General features: G+C 49.4%; 1 protein-coding gene and 1 pseudogene across 1 annotated transcript; one reads left to right on the top strand and one right to left on the bottom strand.

Moving 5' to 3' along the window:
• Positions 1-5,125: 5,125 nt before the first annotated feature.
• LOC123151605 (uncharacterized) lies at positions 5,126-19,745 on the top strand. Its single transcript, XM_044571290.1, has 4 exons — positions 5,126-5,316; positions 5,406-5,495; positions 5,562-5,786; positions 19,124-19,745. Exons 1-4 carry the CDS (start codon positions 5,274-5,276, stop codon positions 19,147-19,149), a joined length of 384 nt encoding a protein of 127 aa, XP_044427225.1. The 5' UTR covers positions 5,126-5,273; the 3' UTR covers positions 19,150-19,745.
• On the bottom strand, positions 15,044-15,182 carry LOC123155177 (uncharacterized; annotated as a pseudogene).
• Positions 19,746-22,546: the final 2,801 nt, after the last annotated feature.

Consider the following 22,546-nt stretch of genomic DNA (forward strand, 5'->3'; position numbering starts at 1 on the left):
ATCGGCCAGGTCACCAGTGGGCCAGGGAGAGAGAGCCAGTATATGTAGCTGCCCCTGCGTGGACGAGAGTGTGTGATATGTGATGTGTGATTTCGTTCTCCCTTGTACTCTGAACTTTCCTCCTCTGCAAGTAAAGCTTCCCTCTGTTCTAGCTGATTCCTCATCCCCTTTCCCTTCTCTCCCTCGAGTGCGATATGAGATCCTCGGGTCGTCACAACTGGTTATCAGAGCCATCTTCGATCCGACCAAAAAATTTTCCCCACTTCCGCCGCGTTTGATCTGTAACATCCACTGCTCTGGGTGTCGAATTGCTTCGGCAGTACGACGCGAAATCCCAAGCAGGGTTAGATCGATCACGCGGATACGGCGCCCTCGTCCAAGCCTTCCGCACAGACCAAGTTCATCCTTCTCGCCATGTCGGAATCATCAGAGGAGCTCAAATCCATGATCTCGTCCCTGCTCACCCGCTTCGACGAGACCAAGCTCGCCGGCGACAAGCAGGCGGAGGCGCAGATCGCCTTCAACCAGCAGGTCTCCGCCGATCTAGCCCATCTGCGCCGGCAAGTGGATCTGACGCAAGCCGACGTCGACGAGGTCCGTCAGCAGCGCGAGACCGCACCACCACCCGCGACCTCGCCGCGCGGCCGGCCTCCGCTCACGCCGCGGGGCGGCCTCCTGACGGGCTCTTCAGCGGCACCCGTGGATCCGCACGCGCAGCAGCCTTGCCTCGTCAACAACGGGTCGCCGCTTCTTCCACTACGACACGGCGGAGGCCACGTCGACAGTCCCCGGCTCGGCGATCCCACTGCGGGTCACCACGACCTCGAGGCGCCGCGGCATGACGAGCACTTCACCAAGCCACCCAAGCACGACTTCCCACGATTCGACGGCTCGGCCCCATACCTGTGGATCGATCGATGCGTCGCCTACTTCGACTTGTACCGCGTTCTGCCACACAACTGGGTCACCACGGCGACGCTCTACATCAAAGGACACGCGGCACATTGGCTTCAAGCGTATCGACAAGCTCACCGCGCGCTCGGGTGGGACGCCTTCTGCGCCGCGATCCGTGAAGAATTTGGAGCAGAGGAGTTCGAGTTGGAAATGCATCAATTGCTGCAACTCCGGCAGACCGGCACCGTGGCGGAGTACCGTGCAGCGCTCGAAACTCACATGTACCATCTGCTCGCGCTCGATGCCTCCTTGAGCCCGCGTTTCTTCGTCACCCAGTTCCTCCTCGGACTGCGGGACGATCTACGTGCTGCTGTGCGCCTGTAGGCCCCGTCCAGCATCACGCGCGCCGTGGTGCTTGCCCGCATACAGGAGGAGGAAAACGACGTCCGTTGTTCACATGCTCGCCTGATTCCGGCAGGACGCCCCCCGCCTCTGCCCGCTGCGATTCCTCCTCGACCACCAGCAGCGGCACGGCCGGCCAACGACAAATTCGCCCGCGAGCGCCAACTCCACGACTTCAGGCGAGCCAACGGGCTCTGTTTCAAGTGTGGCGACCGGTACTCCCGCGAGCACCGTTGAAAGCAACAGACACAGCTGCTCACCATTCAAGTGGGCGAGTATGATGAAGTGCTCACTGACGACGCAGTGCATGCGCTCGATCTCCTGGACGCGCCTGCACCGGAACAGCCCGCACCAGAGTGCTGCCTCATCTCCACTCACGCGGTCTCGGGTGGGGACTCGCCGCGCACAATTCGCCTTCGCGCCATGGTGGGGAACCAAGTAATGCTGCTGCTCGTCGACTCCGGAAGCACACACAGCTTCATCTCCCAGGTGTTTGTGGAATGCATCAAGGCCACGAGCACGCCCTTGCCGCCCGTGGAGGTACGCGTCGCCAACGGAGAGCGCCTGGTGTGCGACAGCATGATTCCGGCTGTCCAGTGGTGGTGTCAGGGGCACACCTTCTCCACGGACATGCGGCAACTGGCGCTAGTGCCTACGACGGCGTGTTGGGCATGGACTGGCTGGAGCAGAACAGCCCGATGAACTGCCACTGGCTGGAGAAGACCATCTCATTCGCGCACCAGGGCGAGACCGTGAAGCTGCAAGGTGTTCGACCAAAGGGCACGACCACAAACATCGACTACATCGAGCCAGACCAGTTCGCGAAGTGGCACACTGGGAATGACATCTGGTACATGGCGGTCGTGGACTGGCGCGCGCCAGTCAAGGACCCGGACAAACCTCTCCCGCCAGCCATTCAAGCTGTGCTCGACGACTTCGCCGATGTGTTTGGCGACCCCAAGAAGCTGCCACCTCACCGGCAGTATGACCATGCGGTCACCTTGGTGGACGGCGCGCCCCCGGCGAACGGGCGCCCGTACCGGTAATCTCCACTGCAAAAAGACGAGATCGAGCGCCAAGTAGAAGAAATGCTCCAGTCCGGCGTCATCACCCACAGCGTGAGCCCCTTCGCGGCGCCCGTACTGCTCGTCAAGAAGAAGGACGAAACCTGGCGTTTCTGCGTCGACTACAGGCGGCTCAACGACATCACCATCAAGAATCGATTTCCCCTTCCAATTGTGGATGAGCTGCTCGACGAACTTGCTGGCGCAGCCTTCTTCTGCAAACTCGACCTCCGCGCCGGCTACCACCAGATTCGCATGCGCGAGGAGGACGAGCACAAGACGGCGTTTAAAACCCATCGTGGGCACTTCCAGTTCCGTGTCATGCCGTTCGGCCTGACAAATGCGCCGGCAACATTCCAGTGCCTGATGAATGCCATCTTCAGCAAGCATGCGCGCAAATTCGTTATCAGCTTCTCCGTCAAAACGAGCTGTTCGTCAAGGCCTCGAAATGCTCCTTCGCGCAAGACAGCATCGAGTACTTGAGTCACATTATCTCCAAGGATGGCGTGTCCACGGATGCGGACAAGACGCAGGCGATGCTGCAGTGGCCTACGCCGACGACGGCCACGGAGCTCCGCGGGTTCCTCGGCCTCACTGGCTACTACAGGAAGTTCGTCGCACACTATGGCATAATTGCCAAGCCACTCACCCAATTGCTGACCAAGAAGGGCTTCGAGTGGTCGGAACAGGCGCTGACCGCGTTCGACCTGCTGAAGCGCGCCATGGCAAATACACCAGTTCTCGCTCTGCCCGACTTCGACAAGCCGTTTGTCGTCGAGACTGACGCGTGCGACGCCGGCATCGGCGCGGTACTGGTCCAGGAGGGCCACCCCGTGGCGTATTTCAGCAAGGCGTTGGGCGTCCGCAACCAGAAGCTCTCAGCTTACGAGAAGGAATTTTTGGCCGTCATGATGGCCGTGGAGAAATGGCGTGCTTACTTGCAGCGCGGGCCATTCACCATTCTTACTTATCACAAGAGTCTGTCCAACTTGGGCGATCAACAATTGGAGACAGACTTGCAGCGAAAGGCAATGTCCAAATTGGTGGGGCTGCAGTTCACATTCCAGTACAGGCGCGGGGTGGAAAACGGCGCGGCAGACGCTCTGTCCAGAGTGGGTGCTGCTCTGAGCGTGGCGGCTCTCTCGCTCTGCCAACCAGCTTGGGTGCAAGAGGTCGCCAACTCGTACGCGACGGATACTACAGCACAAGAGATGTTGTCGCGCCTCGCCATCCGCAGCCCGGATGAGGATGGATTTGAACTGCACAAGGGACTGATTCGTCGCGGCGACCGGCTCTGGATCGGCAGCAACACCGCGCTTCGCACCAAGCTCATCAGCGCATTCCACGACAGTGCGGTGGCTGGCCACTCGGGCATTACCGCCACTCACCGGCGCGTCAAGAAGATGTTCTGCTGGCCGGGGCAGAAGCGCGACGTGGACGAGTAAGGCCAAGCATGAGCATTGCCGGCCGGCGGGTCGCCTGGCACCCCTGCCTGTGCCCACCACCCCGTGGCAGGAGCTCACGATGGATTTCGTCGAAGGACTGCCGTCGTCGGAGGGGTACGACTCCATCATTGTGGTCGTGGATCGCCTCACCAAGTTCGCGCACTTCATTCCCCTTCGTCGCCCCTTCAATGCCACCAAGGTGGCGCGGGCGTTCTGGGACAACGTCGTCAAGCTCCACGGCGTGCCCAACTCGATCGTCTCGGATCGCGATCGTGTCTTCACCAGCGCGCTCTGGCGGGAACTGTTCGCGGCCGCTGGCACCAAGCTGCTGTACTCGACGGCGTACCACCCCCAGACGGACGGGCAGAGCGAGCGGGTCAACCAATGCATGGAGATGTACCTGCGCTGTGCGATCCACGACGACCCACGCCACTGGCGACGGTGGCTTCCGACCGCCGAGTTCTGGTACAACTCTTCCTTCCACGCGTCCATCAACTGTACCCCGTTCAAAGCTCTCTACGGCACCGAGCCCAACCTCGGCGCCACGACACTCTGGGACGACAAGACGGCGCCGGTTCTCGACAACGAGCAGTGGGACTGGGGCGCGCACACCGCGCGCCTCCGCGAGCAGCTGCTTCGAGCTCAACACCATTTCAAGAAGAAAGCCGATCGTCACCGCACCGAACGAAGCTTCCAGGTCGGCGAGGAGGTGCTGCTCAAGTTACAGTCGTACGCCCAGTCCTCCGTCGTCAATCGCCCATGCGCCAAGCTCGCCTACAAGTTCTACGGGCCCTTCAAGGTGGACGCCAAGATCAGAGCGCTCGCCTACCGACTGGTTCTTCCGCCTGAAAGCCGCATCCACAACGTCTTCCACGTCTCCCAGCTCAAGCCCTTTACTCCAAGTTATACGCCTGTCTTCGCCGAGCTGCCCAAGCCACCGGACCTGTCCATGGACGAGACGGCGCCCGTGGAGATTTTGGACAGGCGCATGGTCAAGCGCGCCAACACCGCCCTGGTACAGCTGCGAGTCCGCTGGTCTTCGTCCTCTACTTCGGCCACTACATGGGAGGATTATGACACCCTGAAGCTTCGCTTTCCTACGGCGACGATCTGGCAGGGAGCGGCCGGAGCGCCAGGTGACGCTCCTTCTGAAGGAGGGGAAAATGTCACACCCGCAACTACTAGTGCCAGGGTGGACTGCATCGACGAATAGGGAAGCGAGGGACAAGTCATCGATCGGCCAGGTCACCAGTGGGCCAAGGATAGAGAGCCAGTATATGTAGCTGCCCCTGCGTGGGCGAGAGTGTGTGATATGTGATGTGTGATTTCGTTCTCCCTCGTACTCTGAACTTTCCTCCTCTGCAAGTAAAGCTTCCCTCTGTTCTGGCTGATTCCTCATCCCATTTCCCTTCTCTCCCTCGAGTGCGATCTGAGATCCTCGGGTCGTCACATCTAGCTCCGCACCGTCATGTCCCATGATCAGCTACTACACGAAGAACAGTCATGTCCAGGTATCCCCGGCACCTCGACGCTTTTACCATCTACATTCGCTTGCCCTTGCTCCGGTATGGCCTATTTGCCTAACGGTTTTCTCCGGTAGTGACCAGAACCAGAGTACGTGTCGTCCCTGATCACTGCTCGTGGTTTGGTTGTGCCGATCTGGCTGACGGTTCACCAACCGTGCATGAAGGTACGTGCTAGCCTGCCGACTTCCGAGTGCAGGTCCAATGCCATCTAACAGAATTCTTTGATCCAGATGGACAGATGGTGGTCGCTCATGAGGTGTTCGACGGAATGCGGGACTGGGATGTGTATTATTTCAGGACATGCTTAATCATATTGGCATGTGGCCATTTGCTGATGGGGGGTATAGAATCAGAGCAGGGAAGAAGAAAGGACAGCCATTGGTCGCCGTGGCAACCGGTAAGAAAGGCGAGAACAGAAGATGGGAAGGGTAAGAGGAAGAAGAAGAGAATGACAGGTGTGCCCCCACTGCCCTCCATTTTTTTCCCTGTCATTTCTTTTATGTTGCATATGGCGACATGACAACCAGAGGTATGGCTGACCAGGAGGCGTTGACATAAACAATATTAGGAATAAACCGGGTCAAAGCAAACCCAAAATAGTCTGGGCGGTAAATTTAATTGTATATGGATGGAGGTGGAGTGGTGGACCGGTGGAGGGTGCAAATGAGATGGTTTTAGCACAACCCTTAGTCTAGTACTTTCTTCGTCCGAAAAAATTTGTCCCTCAAATGGATGTATCTAGCACAAAGTTAATGCTGGATACATTCATTTGAGAGACAAGTTTTTTCGGACGGAAGGAGTACTAATATATAGCAGAAAATTTTCTTGCCTCCACGTATAGCACAGACCAACCCCAATTCTCATTCATACACATCCATCACGATGTCTTATTCTGCTTATTATCTTTTAGACAAGTTGGCGCGTGAGATTACCTAAATAAATACCCCTGGCTCTGAGCCGAGTTGATAGGTAGAGTCGCTCTTCTCTGGAGCGAATGGCGAGATGTGGTTGTTCGACATAGGCAGTGTCCAATATTGCAAGCAGAAGGGCCGCAACATCACAAGCCACAAAGTAGCAATGAAAAATGTCATTCGAATACTTGATAGCAGTGCAAATTAAGCAAATAACATTTGGTGGCACTTGTGTTTTTGCTCATTGTCTATCCGTGTCACAGAAATATAACCTGAATCCTGATTCTGGCCGAGTGAATGACATGTTAGATGCGAATCGTGGGAATGGATAGGATAGATGGTGATGCTATTTTCGCATATCCTTCCTTATCATGTCTTGCTATCTGAAGTCTGTCTCAAGTAAAAAAATTCCGGGCAAAGTGCAAGGTGGCAATATTTAATATTGAGCTGTGGATCAGAGGAGCTGAAGGCTAAACCTAAAGTTTGCGTGTTCTATCTGTGTGCAATATAACTAGATAATCTCTTGAATGGGTATGGTTGTCTGCCATGTAGAATGTGCACCTGTGTGGTTATATTAGTTAGACAAGGCCCAAGGGGACAGTCTACAAATATTTTATTACTGTCGCTGTTAATGACTTATCAAGAGTGGATATTGGCATTCATCTCATGGGATTGTTAGTCGAAAGTAAGTTGAAAACTAAACCTTTTCCATTCAGGAAGCATACTATATAGGCCACATCCGGATTTTCCTGATTTTCCAAAATCAAATCAACACTAGTATCAGTGGATGAAGGATCTGTAAATGAGAGCAGGTGTGAATTTGGTAGGATATGGATTGAAAATGTACTTGATCAAGCTAACTGTAGCTATGATGCCAGTGCAATAAACAATAAACAATTGTAGTTTACAAGTTGACGTGTGACTTACAACATAAACAGGTTGCTTAACAGTAAATATCGTATTCTACCAATTAGTTGGCACACTACACATCAGGACAACATTCCACGCAAAGGGACGAAGACCGCTCCCCTGGTCGCTCCCGCGGGCGGCCCGGGAGCGAACCCTAGGCGCTGCCAGCAAGCTCCCCTCCGTCCCCACCTTCCCTCGCCGCCGCCGGCGAAAGTCGCCGGGCGAAGCCCGCGCGGCTCGGCGGCGGCGGGGTCCTTCCCTCCAGCTCGGGGAGGGGCGGCGCGGGCCGTCTGCTTCGGCGGGAGCTCGCGCGGGTGCGCGCGCTGGCATGGGCGTCCGCGTTCGGGAAGGCGCGGGAGGGCGCGCGGGATGGCCCGAGTGGGCGTGCGGGGCGCGGCTCGGGCGCGCTGGCCTCTGGCGGCGCGGATCTGGCTCCTTGCGGCGCGGATCTGGCGTTGCGGCTCCAGCTGGTGGTGACCTCAAGGCTGCGCCTCCGGCGGGTGGCAGCCGCGGGGGCGTCGTTGGCTGGATCCGGGGTTGTGGCCCGGCGGCTCCTTCCCAGAGAGTGGGGGTGGGTGGCGCCCCCCTTCCTGCCTTCCGGTCCTTCGTCTCCACGCGGGTCGGCTTCCTGCTGGCTCCTGGGGGCTGCTGCGGTGCTGCACCAGGGTGGGCGCGAGCATGGGGAGCTGCGGGGCGAGGTGGGACTGGAGCGGCCGGCGTGCCGGCTCCAGTTTTGGCAGTGGTCGGAGTTTGCCGAGTTCCCGTCCCCGATCTGGCAATCTTGACCTCACTGGGCCGATTCGGGTCCTGTGCGCTTGTGCTCTGGAAGAAATCCCTACTCACCCATTGTGTGAGCCGACCACGACGGCGCCACACCGGCGTCGAATACCTTCCTAGAGGCGTGGTCTCCGAGCTATGTTGCGTGGATCTGCTTCGGCGTGGTTCAGGTCGTCTTGCTGTAGGGATGTGCTCAAACTCAGGGTGAGAACCTTGCATCGACTTTGTCGATGCCGGCGGCAGCGACGTCTATGGGCGTCGCCTTCCTCGCAGGAGGTGCTGCTGTGGAGCTCCAGTACCTACGGTACTCTGCTTTGTGGTCACCGGGTGAAAACCTAATATTAGGCTCGCCGGATCGGATGATGGTGTTGCGTCTTCGACAACACTTCCTCCTTGGAGGCGTCATCTTGGGGGCCCAAAGCGACGGTTCCTGTTGCGGCGTGTGGTTGAGGGTGGTGCGTTTTGGTGGTGGTGGTGCGGCGAGCTTGGGGCCGACGGTGGTGTGTTTCTTCTTCATGTGTTTCTCTTTGGTTGTCCTTCACGTGGTCTCCGTCCTGTTGTTGTGCATGCTCAAGACCCTCCCATGGTTGCCGTTGTGCTGCGGCGAGCCTTGGGCTCTTGGTGTTGTCTTGGTTCACCTTTGCTCAATGATGACGCAATGATGCCTCCCCAACCTGCTAATCGTTCTGACCGTCCGTGGCGGATCTTCCAGTCAAGGTTCGTGTTATGGTTTGGCACTCGTTGATTATGGTTGATCGTCTGTAGTGCCGTGGGGCTCGGTACGCACGCCGGTGCGATGCGTTAGGTTGTTTGCAGAGTCTTGGTATTGTGATCCCTCGACAGAACCCCACATCTACTTGTGTCTCTCCTGGTGTTGGTCTTTCTGCCTGCTAGCTAGGTCATGCCCTCTCCTGGGTGGCACTTTTTCTCATCTTCTGTAACCTTGTTACCTGTATGATTTTCGGCCCAGTTTCCCTCATAAACAGGGTCAACTTGTTTAGGTTTTTGATCTGGTTTCCCTTATAAACTGGATCAGCCAAAGCTTAAGGGGTGACTCTTGGCTTTGGCAGCTTTTTGAGCAATATATTCAGGTGGTGTCGGGGAAACTGATCCACCAACACCTATGGGGACAGGGCCCCTTTCGGTTTGGAGGGGGGTGGAGGCTGCACAAAGAGCGGATCGAGGCGGTACACGCGAGCAGTTTTACCCAGCTTCGGGCCGCACGGATGCGTAAAACCCTACTGCTGCTTGTTAGATTGTATTGAATCCTTGCTCAGGAGCGATGGACGCTGCCAGACTGAGCGTGGGAGTGTTTCTGGTGTTTCGAATGAGCCGAACCCCTTCTACGTTGCACTTGGGCCTCCTTTTATACTTTCAAGGGGTCACCGACAGGTGGCAACGTAGACTAGAAGGGTAAAAATGGAAAAGGATGCGGTAGGTGCAGCTACCGCTACTGTGGACACAGTGCACCCTACCTAACTCTGACGGCAGGGGACAAGGTCATTGAATGCCTGTCTGAGTTGCCTAAACAGTGCAAAAAGTGACCGTTAGGAGCGCCACCGTTTGCCACGATGGCCTTCTCTTCATCTCCGCTTGCCACCGCGTATCCCTGGCTGCACAGGCTCCCGCCACGCGCCCCTGAGGAAGCCTCATGGCGACACGCGGGTGGGTGCGCTGGAGCGTGGGTACAGAGTGGCAGCGGGCCCCCGGTGAGTACCTTGTCGGGGTCGTCATCTTGTCGAGTCCAGAAGCTTATCGCTCACCGGACCTTGCCGGGACGTGCGGTGCATCGCGGCAAGTTTCTTGAAGTGCCGTGGTTGGCCTTCCCGGCAAGCTCCTCCTGTCGGGGCCTTGTCTCTTCCCGGCAAGATCCTCTTGCCGGGGCCTTGTATCTGTCCTCCCTAGCAGGGCAGGATGCTCCTTGCCGGGAAGGTAGCTTGATTCTTGCTTGTCGATGTAGCGCTTGTCGGCGAAGATGGATCCTCTTTAGCGTAGTTGCATACAGTCGTGGCCCATGCCCGGCGGTTAGTGTAGACCTGGTTTTCACTACACCAACAGTAGCCCCCGGGCCCGGCTGCAGCGGAGAACTTCATGAATTCGACGCTGGAGACGGGACCAAACTTGGCATGGGCCATGGTTGTTGTTGCACTCAAAGGAGCTACAAACCCCCGAGCCTACTTCCATGGAAATTTTCTGGCAGAGAAATCTAACGTTCTCGATGCCGGCTTCCGGCAAGCTCGTCGCCAGGAAGGCTTTTATCTCTAGCAGAGAACTTTGACGTTCTCGATGCCGGCTTCTGGCAAGCTTGTTGCCAGGAAGGCTTTTATCTTCAGCAGAGAACTTTGACGTTCTCGATGCCGGCTTCCGGCAAGCTTGTTGCCAGGAAGGCTTTTATCTTCAGCAGAGAACTTTGACGTTCTCGATGCCGGCTTCCGGCAAGCTTGTTGCCAGGAAGGCTTTTATCTTCAGCAGAGAACTTTGACGTTCTCGATGCCGGCTTCCGGCAAGCTTGTTGCCAGGAAGGCTTTTATCTTCAGCAGAGAACTTTGACGTTCTCGATGCCGGCTTCCGGCAAGCTTGTTGCCAGGAAGGCTTTTATCTTCAGCAGAGAACTTTGACGTTCTCGATGCCGGCTTCCGGCAAGCTTGTTGCCGAGAAGGCTTATGGCGAAGAACTTCGTTGTTCTTGACACCGGTTCCCGGCAAGATCGTTGCCGGAAAGGCTTATGGCGAAGAACTTCGTCGTTCTTGACACCAAGAAGATTGGTCCTAAGGGCGTTGCCAGCCCCCGGGCCATAACTGCGTTTAAACATGACAAGTGATTAGCATCTGAAGTGCACTTAACTCGCTTGCGAATTTTGACTTTTGCTGCATATTCCCTATGCCTGCTGGAATGCTTTCCGGTGCGTACGATCCAGCCAGCAGCGCTTGAGGGAACGGGCCCTTAGCGGCTATTCGGGAACATCGCCTCCCGGAAAGGTTTACCTTCTTGGTTCTAGCGCAACCGCACAAGTTGCCGAGCGGACTCGAGGCAACATGGAGCGCAACTAGCCCCGAGAAGGCTCCTTGGCATACAGGTCTATGCAGAAATCTCAAATAAATAGTGCATGGTATCTGCCTGTTCAACCTCTCTTTGTACGTCCACCCTATGCTTTCTAGGGAAACTTGCCGGTGCAGGCACCCTTGCCGCGAGCGCCGAGTGCGGAACTTCAGCAGCCTGCTGGCGGGGTCGCTACCGACAAGCAACCTTGTCGCAACTAGTTGCAGCTCACTTAAGTTGTTGAGCGGACTCGAAACAAAGTAAGGGCGCTAGCGGCTCACTTAAGTTGCTGAGCGGACTCGAAGCAAAGTAAGGGCGCTAGCAGCTCACTTAAGTTGTTGAGCGGACTCGAAACAAAGTAAGGGCGCAACTAGCTACGAGTTCATTCCTCCGCGCACAGGTTTTCCATACAAAGAACAAGATCTCCGAGGCGGATAACTTTATATAGAAAGGAAATATCTAAAGTTTCGCATGACTTAGCTTTTCTGTTGCCGCACTGGCGTCGTTCTTTTGCTCGCCCGCTTCTTAGGAGCCATGACGATGAAGAACAGCTGAGCCTTGACGTGGACGGAACAGCTGCCGCCGAAGCCCCCTACCTGGCGCGCCAAAGATGTCGGGGAAGCTGATCCACCAACACCTATGGGGACAGGGCCCCTTTCGGTTCGGAGGGGGGCGGGGGCTGCACAAAGAGCGGATCGAGGCGGTACACGTGAGCAGTTTTACCCAGCTTCGGGCCGCACGGATGCGTAAAACCCTACTGCTGCTTGTTAGATTGTATTGAATCCTTGCTCAGGAGCGATGGACGCTGCCAGACTGAGCGTGGGAGTGTTTCTGGTGTTTCGAATGAGCCGAACCCCTTCTACGTTGCACTTGGGCCTCCTTTTATACTTTCAAGGGGTCACCGACAGGTGGCAACGTAGACTAGAAGGGTAAAAATGGAAAAGGATGCGGTAGGTGCAGCTACCGCTACTGTGGACACAGTGCACCCTACCTAACTCTGACGGCAGGGGACAAGGTCATTGAATGCCTGTCTGAGTTGCCTAAACAGTGCAAAAAGTGACCGTTAGGAGCGCCACCGTTTGCCACGATGGCCTTCTCTTCATCTCCGCTTGCCACCGCGTACCCCTGGCTGCCCAGGCTCCCGCCACGCGCCCCTGAGGAAGCCTCATGGCGACACGCGGGTGGGTGCGCTGGAGCGTGTGTACAGAGTGGCAGCGGGCCCCCGGAGAGTACCTTGTCGGGGTCGTCGTCTTGTCGAGTCCAGAAGCTTATCGCTCACCGGACCTTGCCGGGACGTGCGGTGCATCGCGGCAAGTTTCTTGAAGTGCCGTGGTTGGCCTTCCCGGCAAGCTCCTCCTGCCGGGGCCTTGTCTCTTCCCGGCAAGATCCTCTTGCCGGGGCCTTGTATCTGTCCTCCCTAGCAGGGCAGGATGCTCCTTGCCGGGAAGGTAGCTTGATTCTTGCTTGTCGATGTAGCGCTTGTCGGCGAAGATGGATCCTCTTTAGCGTAGTTGCATACAGTCGTGGCCCATGCCCGGCGGTTAGTGTAGACCTGGTTTTCACTACACCGACAGGTGGGGATCCTCTCCCCCTCGATGATCGTTCAAAAAAAATGTTTCCTTATAAACATCCAATAACGATGTGCGGTCAAATACACTTGAACAATATACATCATATTTGATAACTATATGAACACATAGGTTTCCCAAATGTTGTGTAAACACACAATGGTATAGCCCATCATATTTCACTCCGAAGAGACCTCTTTTCCTCCAACTTGACAAACACACTTCCATCATATATACCTCTTACACTATCCTTCTGAAGAAAACCATCTCTATCACTTGCGAGCTTGTATGTCAGGCCCCACTCATTTACAGGCGCCGACCTATATTTATTAGAAATGCAGCAAACTTAGTTGAATTTAAGATCCATAAATTATAATTTGACCCCCCCCCCCAACCCCCCCAATTGACTTTCTTACATGTTGTTCCAAAGGAAACATTTCTTTAGTTGGCACGAGAACCTACATGATGGAATCATGCTGCACGCCTCCATTGGTTCTCAAGAATGCAATTAACAAATAACCAAAAGTTCCAAAAATTACCATGATCGAGGGTCTAGTGGATCTCGATTTGCTAGTATCATCTCCTCCACCTCTGAGGATGTCAGCGCATCTGGTCTGGCTTTTGCATGCTTTATGAATATTTCCTTGAATTTTTGGGGAACAAACCTACAGCTTGACATGTTCAGTATATGTATAATAAATTAATAAAAATTTAGCTGTATCACTTCCATGTTTTGTTTACTTTACAGCATGCATGGTGATATTTACCAGATTTGCACATACATAAGTAGGTGATTTGAGTTACCTTCCTTTGGCATCTAATGCACCTGAATCACTTCCATGCATTGCTCTGTGGATTAGGCCTATGTGAATATTAATGTGGGGCAATGGTGCATCAACCTGAATTGAACAACAAATTTTAGATATCAAGTTCATTGTCTGTGTGCGCACATGGATGTCTGTGAGGTAGTCATATCGGGCTTGTTATAGGACCAAGGGCAGCATGCACGGAAGAGGCAGAGTCTCTAGAATACGCAACATCACAACCAATTGCAACAAATCCTACAAGATAAAATATATTGCCATAATAATAAATATACATGAACATAATAGTTCTGGCACGTGGGACCCAGCATATATCCCTCGGCGCAAGGATAAGGATTAAGGAGCATGGGCCACCATCATCAAGTCTCTTTAATGCTCAAATCAGGTATCAGTCTGTTTAGCTTATTTTCAAGTTTGTTAGTGCTTCCCTTATCCTTCAGATTCAGCTTAAGCATTTCTTTTTGAAATCCCTAGATTTTTTTTGATGGATCAAAATCCCTCTAAGATTATTTATATTTTTTCCATCAAATTACTAATAAACATAAAAGGAGATTAGACTCTAGCCCTAAGCCGCTGCCCTAACCAGTGGTTTGCGCCCTTACTGCACCTTGAAAGGTAAGCCTGTATTCCTCAATCCAAAATGCACCACAGCTACTACCCGAGAAATCTTGAACTAACAAGTTAACACATGGGCCATACATTGGTAATTTAAGCATATTGAAAATTGTTTCTTTAACATCAGCATATCATAATTAGTTAATATACATGTCGTACTTATGCTAAAAGGAAAATATAATGTTAGCCCTTGTGCCAAATATAGTTTGTCAAAATCAAGAAGATACAAACACGGCAAATAAATGAACTTAACATGCCTTAGAATTTTGTCTGTGTTATACGGCACAAGTGGAGCTTCTGAATTTGCTTTCTATATTTACAAGCAATCTAACTGAACTCAAATTCTGCTCCGCAAACAGTAAACCTGCTTTCTATTAAACGAAAATGCAGATACATGTGAGTCTAAATTCTCAATGATAACACTTTTTTACAGAATGTTTTGCATAAGCAGTTAAGCACAAATCACCTTCAAATGTTTCTGTAGGAGTAATGATGCCATCCTTGTTACGGTCGAAAAAAGAGACATGTTTCTGGAGTGCCGTCATGTTAGCTATATCAGCATCTGCTGTTGCATGCCCCCCTTCCAAAAATAACGATGATATTCATCATTGTCTGGTGGTAACAGTGTTTTGCTGAAAGGATTATGTCTCAGAAACAGAGTAGCTAACTGCAGCATGTATCAAGTACTTACAGCTTAGGACCCATAGAAACAGAAGAGTTGTCACCAGCGGCAGCTGTAGCGAAGCCACTACCGGTGATCTTCGCCGGCTCAACATCATCGCCACTGACTCACTGAGGATTTATTTGCTCTGCGCCTCACAAATGGAAACACATGGCCCTGTTTAATAACTCGGAGAAGAGCTATGGATGAAGATTTCCTCTCTGCGTGCGTGCGTGCGTGCAAGAACTTTACATGGTAATCAGAGCTAGCCTCGCAATCATCCATGGCGAGCTCCTCAAGTTCCTTCCCCTCATCTCCATTTGCTCATGCCGCAACCGAGAAGCTCACCAAGAGGAACCAGGTGCTGTGGCAGGCGATTGAGAGCCCCGTTGCGGAGGTTCATGCAGGTCTCAAAGCTGAGGAGCTGAGAGTACAACTCCGGGATAGTGACGGGCTCCACCCGAAAGCACATGGCGGAGACGACCGGGTTAAACTCTTCATCGAGCTCGGCAAGGATATGGGAGACGATATCCTGTTCTTTAACTTTCTTTCATATGGCCAAGGGATTTGATCTTACCCACATACTCAGTGATGGTGGCGTTGCCCTTCTGCCGATTTGCAAGCGCCATTCGGACATTGACGGTCCTGGCACGAGTGTGGAAGGTGAGCATATCTTCCATGGTGTTCCACAGCTCCGCTGCCACGTGACAGGAAGCCACCTAGATCGCCATCTCTCGCGGAAGTGTGATTAGTAGGTAGGAGAAGATCTGCTGATCCTGCACATACCCTGTCTGAAACTTGGGATTTGGCGCCTTGGTCGTCATCTTCCCGTCGGAGGAGCGACCTCAATGGTCATAGGAGGGACCGTCTTCGTGGTATTGAGGTAGTCCGCCATCTGTGCTCCTCCGATGGCGGAGAGGACGGTCGTCTGCCACAGCACCTGGTTCCCCTTGGTGAGCTTCTCGGTTGCGGCATGAGCAAATGGAGATGAGGGGAAGGAACTTGAAGAGCTTGCCATGGATGATTGCAAGGCTAGCTCTGATTACCATGTAAAGTTCTATGCATGGAAGCATATGCCAATCAGCAAGGACGTGTGTGTGTTATATAGGTTAATAGAATTACAATATGGCTGCAGGTAGTTAGTAGACTGGACCCCTAGGTGAAGCTATACAAAGATAAGGATCATCTCTAAGTACCTGCGATGCACAACACACACACACACCACGTACAAGTTGTCACGTACACAAACACATGTACACACCTATAAGCCTATCGTTTAACACACACCATGCTCTGCAAGGATACACTTACAATCAGGCTCTCAATTCTCACTGCAAGTTGAATCAGCAAACACTCGAAATCAAGCTACATCGTTAATTTACTGGTCCAACACTCACAATAACAGTAGAACACCAATAGTTTCCAAATACTTGCGCATGGTCATAACTAAGAGGGCGTCTAGAATGTTTTACTTATGAACTGTGATATTTGGCACATGTGTGCCATATAAGCAAAACTGCCACACCTCTACTTCATTCACTTTAAATACATGCATACATTAGCATTCTTTCTTTTTTCACGTGCATTTCTCTTTCTAATTATATGCATACACTAGAGAATAAAAAAGCTGATGTCATTCTAGATTCTCTTTATTCCAAAATTTTAAAATATTTTGTAGCTCAAACCATTGGTCCGATGTAAAAACCGTTTCTACATAAAAGATTCGTCGCGACGAGATCTTCGAAACTAGATCCCATGTTGGCATGTTCCGATGACTTTTTTTCAGCCAAAATTTATCACACCTATGCTACATAAGTTACCATGCCCATTATATGCAAGTTACCGTGTTATTTCCACATAAGTTATCGAAGGCATAAAAATGGTTCACCGACCCTGCAGTTCATATATTACCATGCTTTATTCATATAAGTTATCGGGCCTGCGGTTATTATATTACCATGTTGTTTTTAGGTCTGCGGTTCGTATATTACCATGGTGTTTTTATATAAGTTACCGGGGGGTATGTTTCTAACATATTTTTCTACTTGATCAAGATTACCGTGGTGTTTGTATGTAGGTATGTGATGCGTATGTAACCATGCTATTTACACAAAATTTACGGGGGTATGTTTTCAATAATTTCCCCACCGAGTCAAATATTACCATGGTATTTGTATGTAAATTATCAGGTGTGTATATTACTATGCTATTTACACAGAAGTCTTTTCAACAATTTTTTTTTCTCCAGATCAAATTTACCGTGGTGTTTGGACCTAAATTATCAAGGTTGTGGTGCGTAATTTCTATGCTATTTACATAAAAAAAGTTATCATGTGTATTTTTCGACCACTTTTTACTACTTTTCCCTAAATCAAGACTATTACCGTGCTATTTACATATAAGTTCCCGAGGTATATTTTCAACAACTTCATCCACTCGAATCAAACTTATCATAGTATTTGGACGTAAGTTATCGGATTTTGCGGTTCATATATAATAGTGCTATTTTCACTTAAGTTATCGCGGGTATGTTTTTCGACAACTTTTTTGCTCTTTAGTCAAAGTTATCGTGGTGTATGTACGTAAGTTATCGGGTATATGATTCGTATATTACCGTTTTATTTTCACGTGAGTTATCGAGGTATATTTTTCAACAATTTTCCCTTCTTTGGACAAAGTTACCATGGTGTTTGCACCCAAATTATCAAGTCGGTGTTTCCTATTTTACCAAGCTACTCACACAGAAGTTACTGAGAGTACATTTGTCAATAACATTTTTCCCTTGGTCAATTTTACAGCGATGTTTTTATGTAAATTATCATGTACATGGTTCATATATTATCATGTTATTTTCACGTAAAGTTATTGGGTTTATTTTTTAACAACTCCCCTTGTTTAATTTTATCGTGGTGTTTGTACTTAAGTTATCATGTCTACAAAATGTATATTACCATAGTATTTACAGAAAAAGTTACCGGGGTTGTGTTTTCAGTAACTTTTTTGCCGGATCAAAAGTTACCACGGTGCTTGTATGTAAAATATCAGTTATGCGGTACTTATATTACCGTGTTATTTATACAAAAATTACCGGGGTATGTTTTCAATAACTCCCTCCACCCTACGCTATTAAAGTTACCATGATGTTTATATGCAAGTTATAAAGTCTGCGGAGCATAAATTATGATGTTATTTACATGTAAGTTAGTGACGTTATCTTTTTCAATAAATTTTTTCCGGGCCAAAGTTACCATGGGATTTGTCTTTAAATTATCGGGTCTGCGGTACATATATGACCATGCTATTTACACTTAAAAACATTTCTCAATTCAGAAACATACACAAAATGTTATCACAGTGTTTCTATGTAAGTTATCAGATCTGTAATGCATAATTTTTTTTGAGGGTTGTAATGCATAAATTACCATGTGAAAAACGATGTGAAAAGTGAACACCCATTAGTCACCTAATTGCTTTTTCAATTTTTGTTGCCGATATTACGGTGTCAACCTCAAGAATTAAAAAGGAGTAGTCAATCTTTCAAAAATAGGAAACAAAAATTACGGTGTGACTGAAAAAAAATTCTTCACACTAGGAAATAGCATCAATTTTCATCCATGCGGTGAAAATTGATCTCAAGTTCAAACTGGTACCAATATTGTGGTGTATCTAGCCAAGAAATAACTAAGTTACCACACCACACAACACAGACGCAACAATCCCTAATATTATTTGTCCTATCTGGACCGAAATCTAGTAACTTGCCTCTAGCAAGTCGTGTTGTAACATGCCCTCTTTTATCTAACATCCAATATAGATCCAATGCACGAGATTGTTCAAAAACAAAATAGTGCACACCTATGGACTTAGCAGAAGTAAGAAAACAACCACAACATGGGACTTGAACGTCTCCTGATTTCTGACTTTTACAAGTGCTAGTACAGGAATAACGGACAACGGCAAAGCACTAGAATATCTCAAATTGCAGATTTTCACAACACACTTGCACGCTTAATAGCAAGAAACGGCACCATCCAAGCATTAGACCCTCTTTAAAGTGCAGATTGTGTACAACATAACAGCAACAACAAAGCACTGGAACTTATCCAAACTGCATTTTTAGAGCCTCACTTATAGACTTAACAAGAACACAAGAAACGATTTATAACACTGAAATTCTAGCACATAACAGCAGCAACAAAGCACCGGAACCTCTCCAAATTGAACATTTTTGTAGTACTTAACACTGAAATTCTAGCACATAACACTGGAAAATGTGTAGAACTAACACAGTTTTTTTGTACCAACAAGTGGTACAACTGAACAATAAATTGAAGTACTGAATATACCAGGCTAGTTTATCTGTACACTTTGTAAGTTTGTAGCAGCACCAGATATGAATAGGCTAGAGTTTCTTGTAAGAAATGAACAAAAAAGTTGCAAAGAAGCAACAATAGTATTGGCATCTCTTGACAATACATTTTCCTTCAGGTTTTCTTACGAGACAACTGAACTGAATGAGCAAGAGACGCACAACACACTCCTGCGATGCGGTGGCGCCGGGTCTCGTCCATTCTCTACAGCGACGCAACAGGCTCCTCGCTCTGCTTGGATCCAGGAACCTTCGGAACTCCATTTTTTGGTCAACTGAGCTTGTTTACACCTCCCAACTACATAATTTATTGGAGCCTCACACCCCCTAGTCCGGCCCTGGAGGAGGTGTTGCAATCTTGGGCTTCGAGGATGACGACTAGGCAGCGGCGGACGCCAGGGAGGCGCCAGAGGTCGCGACCGTTGGGGCGGAGGGGGTCCAGTGGATGGGTTGTGTTTCCGGCGGCAGCTTGCTCGGATCCATGGGCGGCGCCATGGGAGCTCCCGTGAGCAGAAAGAAAGAGATGATGGAGAGGGAGGAAGGAAGGAAGATGAAGGGAAAAGGAGGGAGCAAGGGGCGGCACTGCGGTTTGGCTTGCCGGCGGCGGCTCGCCGGAGGAGGATGCGGCGAGGAGGGCTCGGACTTGGCGGCAGGGAGGAGGAATCAGAGGAAGACACCATCGGCTGGGGACTTGGCGCGGGGGAGGAATACGGGAGGAAGACTTATGCGTGCGATGCCGATCGAAGGGACACCAAGTGGTGTGGCAGTTTTGCAATCGGGCACAGGGTTGCCAAATACATATTTCGTTTACTTATTTGCCTTTAGCACACTCACCTAAAGAGCACTGGTTACGGTTTCATTATTGTACTCCAGAGGAATACTTGCCATCGTTTGAAATATTTTGGCTACCTTTTTGTTGGAAACAACTTCTGCAGCTCTCTTTGCTTGCCAGGACATCAGGCCTAGTGTCAGCATGGGTTTTGCATATCTGAAACTTCTTAATAATAAACTTGCAACTTGGAAAGGGTTGTGAAGTTTACATATATCCAGCCATCTTAATCTGTTGCATTTATTTTGTACCTGTAAATAAGATATGTGCTCTTATTTTTAGTCTTGCACAAATTAATGCAAGAAAAGTGAGAACAAACACCAATACTTCATACCTGTACTATTCTCTTCCGTTTATTTAATCAGATCTCGAAATGTCATTTGTCAATATCTAGATGGATTTTCCTAAATCACATCACAGGAGGATTCTCCTGTACATCCTATAATCTGAATGCAAGTCCTAAACAACCGATAGATGTTGATGTCATCCAATTCACCACATGTGCTTCACATTAAAAGGAAATTGTGTGCCGTAGCCACAGCCTGGTATCACCTGCTTCAGAGTTTAGACAAAGGGGTAAGGCAGCAAACACAACACACCACTCCCAGCTGCTTCTCTTAACCTTTTGTGTCATATCAAGAAAATGGTTAGCACCCTTAGTCGCAAATAGATACAAGTGATGTGCTTCGTTTGTGCTATAGATGGAAGTGGAACTGAGAAAGCTTCATGCCATTTAATTCCTTAATTTGTTGCATTTATAATTTTATATTGTACCTGTAAATAAGGTATATGCTTTTATTTTTAGTCCTACATAAATTAATGCAAGAAAAGTGAGAACCACGACAACAATACTTCATACTTGTACTATTCCCTTCCATTTATTTAATCAGATCTGGTAATGTCCTTTGTCAATATCTTGTTCGATTTTCGTAAATAGGCAACAGAAGCTCTACTTGTGGCTGAGGCCAGCTTGTTGTGGGGTCACATGTCAGTCATCCCAAAGTCAGGTGACTTAACGGAGCTTATATTCTGCTCGTCAAACACTAGACACATTATTTTATTGAAAGACCTGCTGATTCATTCGTACATATGATTCTGAACACTCAGCAGGAACATTTTATTTTGCACATTCATTGCGTGACCACATTCACCTTCAAGCGTTTCTGAATGAGTATTAATGCCATCCTTGTTACGGTCGAAAAAAGAGGCGTGCTTCTGAAGCGCCGTCATGTTAGCAATATCAGGGGATGCTGTCGCATGTTCCCCTTGATGAGAACCATAGCAACGATACTCATCAGATGAAACTTGTATGTAAAAATGTTTCCGCTGAAAGGATAGTGTCCCAGAAACAGAAGGTACAGCTGCAGAGAAGCCGCTGCCGACGATTGTCGCCAGCCCGCCATCGTCGGCGATTATTTATTCTGCGGCTATTTGACGGCGAATGCACACCTCACAGATGGCAACGAATGGTCTTGTTTAAATAGCTCAGGGAAGAGCCAGACATGAATATGTTCTCTATGTGGTACTTATGTTTGTTAGTAGGTACTTGTCCTTGATCTTGGTAGTGGGAAATTATGATTGATAGGCATAGATAGAGAAGAAAATAATGCCACATGTTGCATCGCTTCTCTGTGGTGGTCCTTGTGTTTGCTTGCCAAAAACTAAACCACAATTTAATAGAAAGCAGGCTCGAACAATAAATAAAAAAACATAAACTGGAGAACTGTTTATTACTCCTAGTTCCCATTTTATAGTAGTAACATATGTCCAGCTCTACTAGCTGCTATGTTTCTGTAAAAAGAATTACTTGCTGCTAAACAGACTCTGCGCTGATGAACTTACAAAACTGAAATTCAGTCGTACACCACGCGTTGCAAGCAAGAGTAACAATACCTTGTAAACAACGCAAGGAAACATAAACCGGAAAAAAATTCAGTCGTACACCACGCCTTGCAAGGAAACACTTACAAATAGGCTCTCAATTCTCAATATCAGACTTTTCAGGTGTGGGCATGTTTCCTGCAATCTCCACAAACTTTTCATGGAACAAACCAGCCATCTTAATCTGCTGCATTTGTTTTGTACCTCTAGATAAGACATGTGGTCTTATTTTTAGTCTTACATAAATTAGTTCAAGAAAGTGAGAACGGTGACAGGCAACACCTCATACCTGTGCATTTGTTCTTCCATTTATTTAATCAGATATGCTAATGTCACTTGTCAATATCACGTTGGATTTTCCTACGTGAGGGCATCCTATGATCTGCATGCAGGTCCTAAACAACCGATGAATATTAGTGCCACCCCATCCACCTTATGTGCTTCACATTAAATTAAATCTTATGCCACATGACGCAGCTTGGCACTCACTTGCCCGAGACAAAGGGGGAAGAGAACAAAGACAACACACCACTCTCACCTTCTTCCCTTGACTTTTTTGTTTCATATTGAAGAGGTGGTTTGGCAGTTGTGTATCCATACCATACAGAGTTTCACAATTATTTTGTTCTGTCACTGACTCGTATCTATCTCTTCACATTTGCACAATCTTTTATTGTAATATATATTACCCCTCTGTTCACAAATATAACATGTTTTAACTTTTTTCTGATTCTTTTTTTTTTGCGGAAACCTTTTTCTGAATCAGATATATATATAGATACATTTTGATGTATTTGTTGACTCACTTCAGTCTGTATGTAGTTCATACTGA

This window comes from Triticum aestivum, chromosome 7A, assembly GCF_018294505.1.
Source record: "Triticum aestivum cultivar Chinese Spring chromosome 7A, IWGSC CS RefSeq v2.1, whole genome shotgun sequence".
Taxonomy (NCBI): Eukaryota; Viridiplantae; Streptophyta; class Magnoliopsida; order Poales; family Poaceae; genus Triticum; species Triticum aestivum.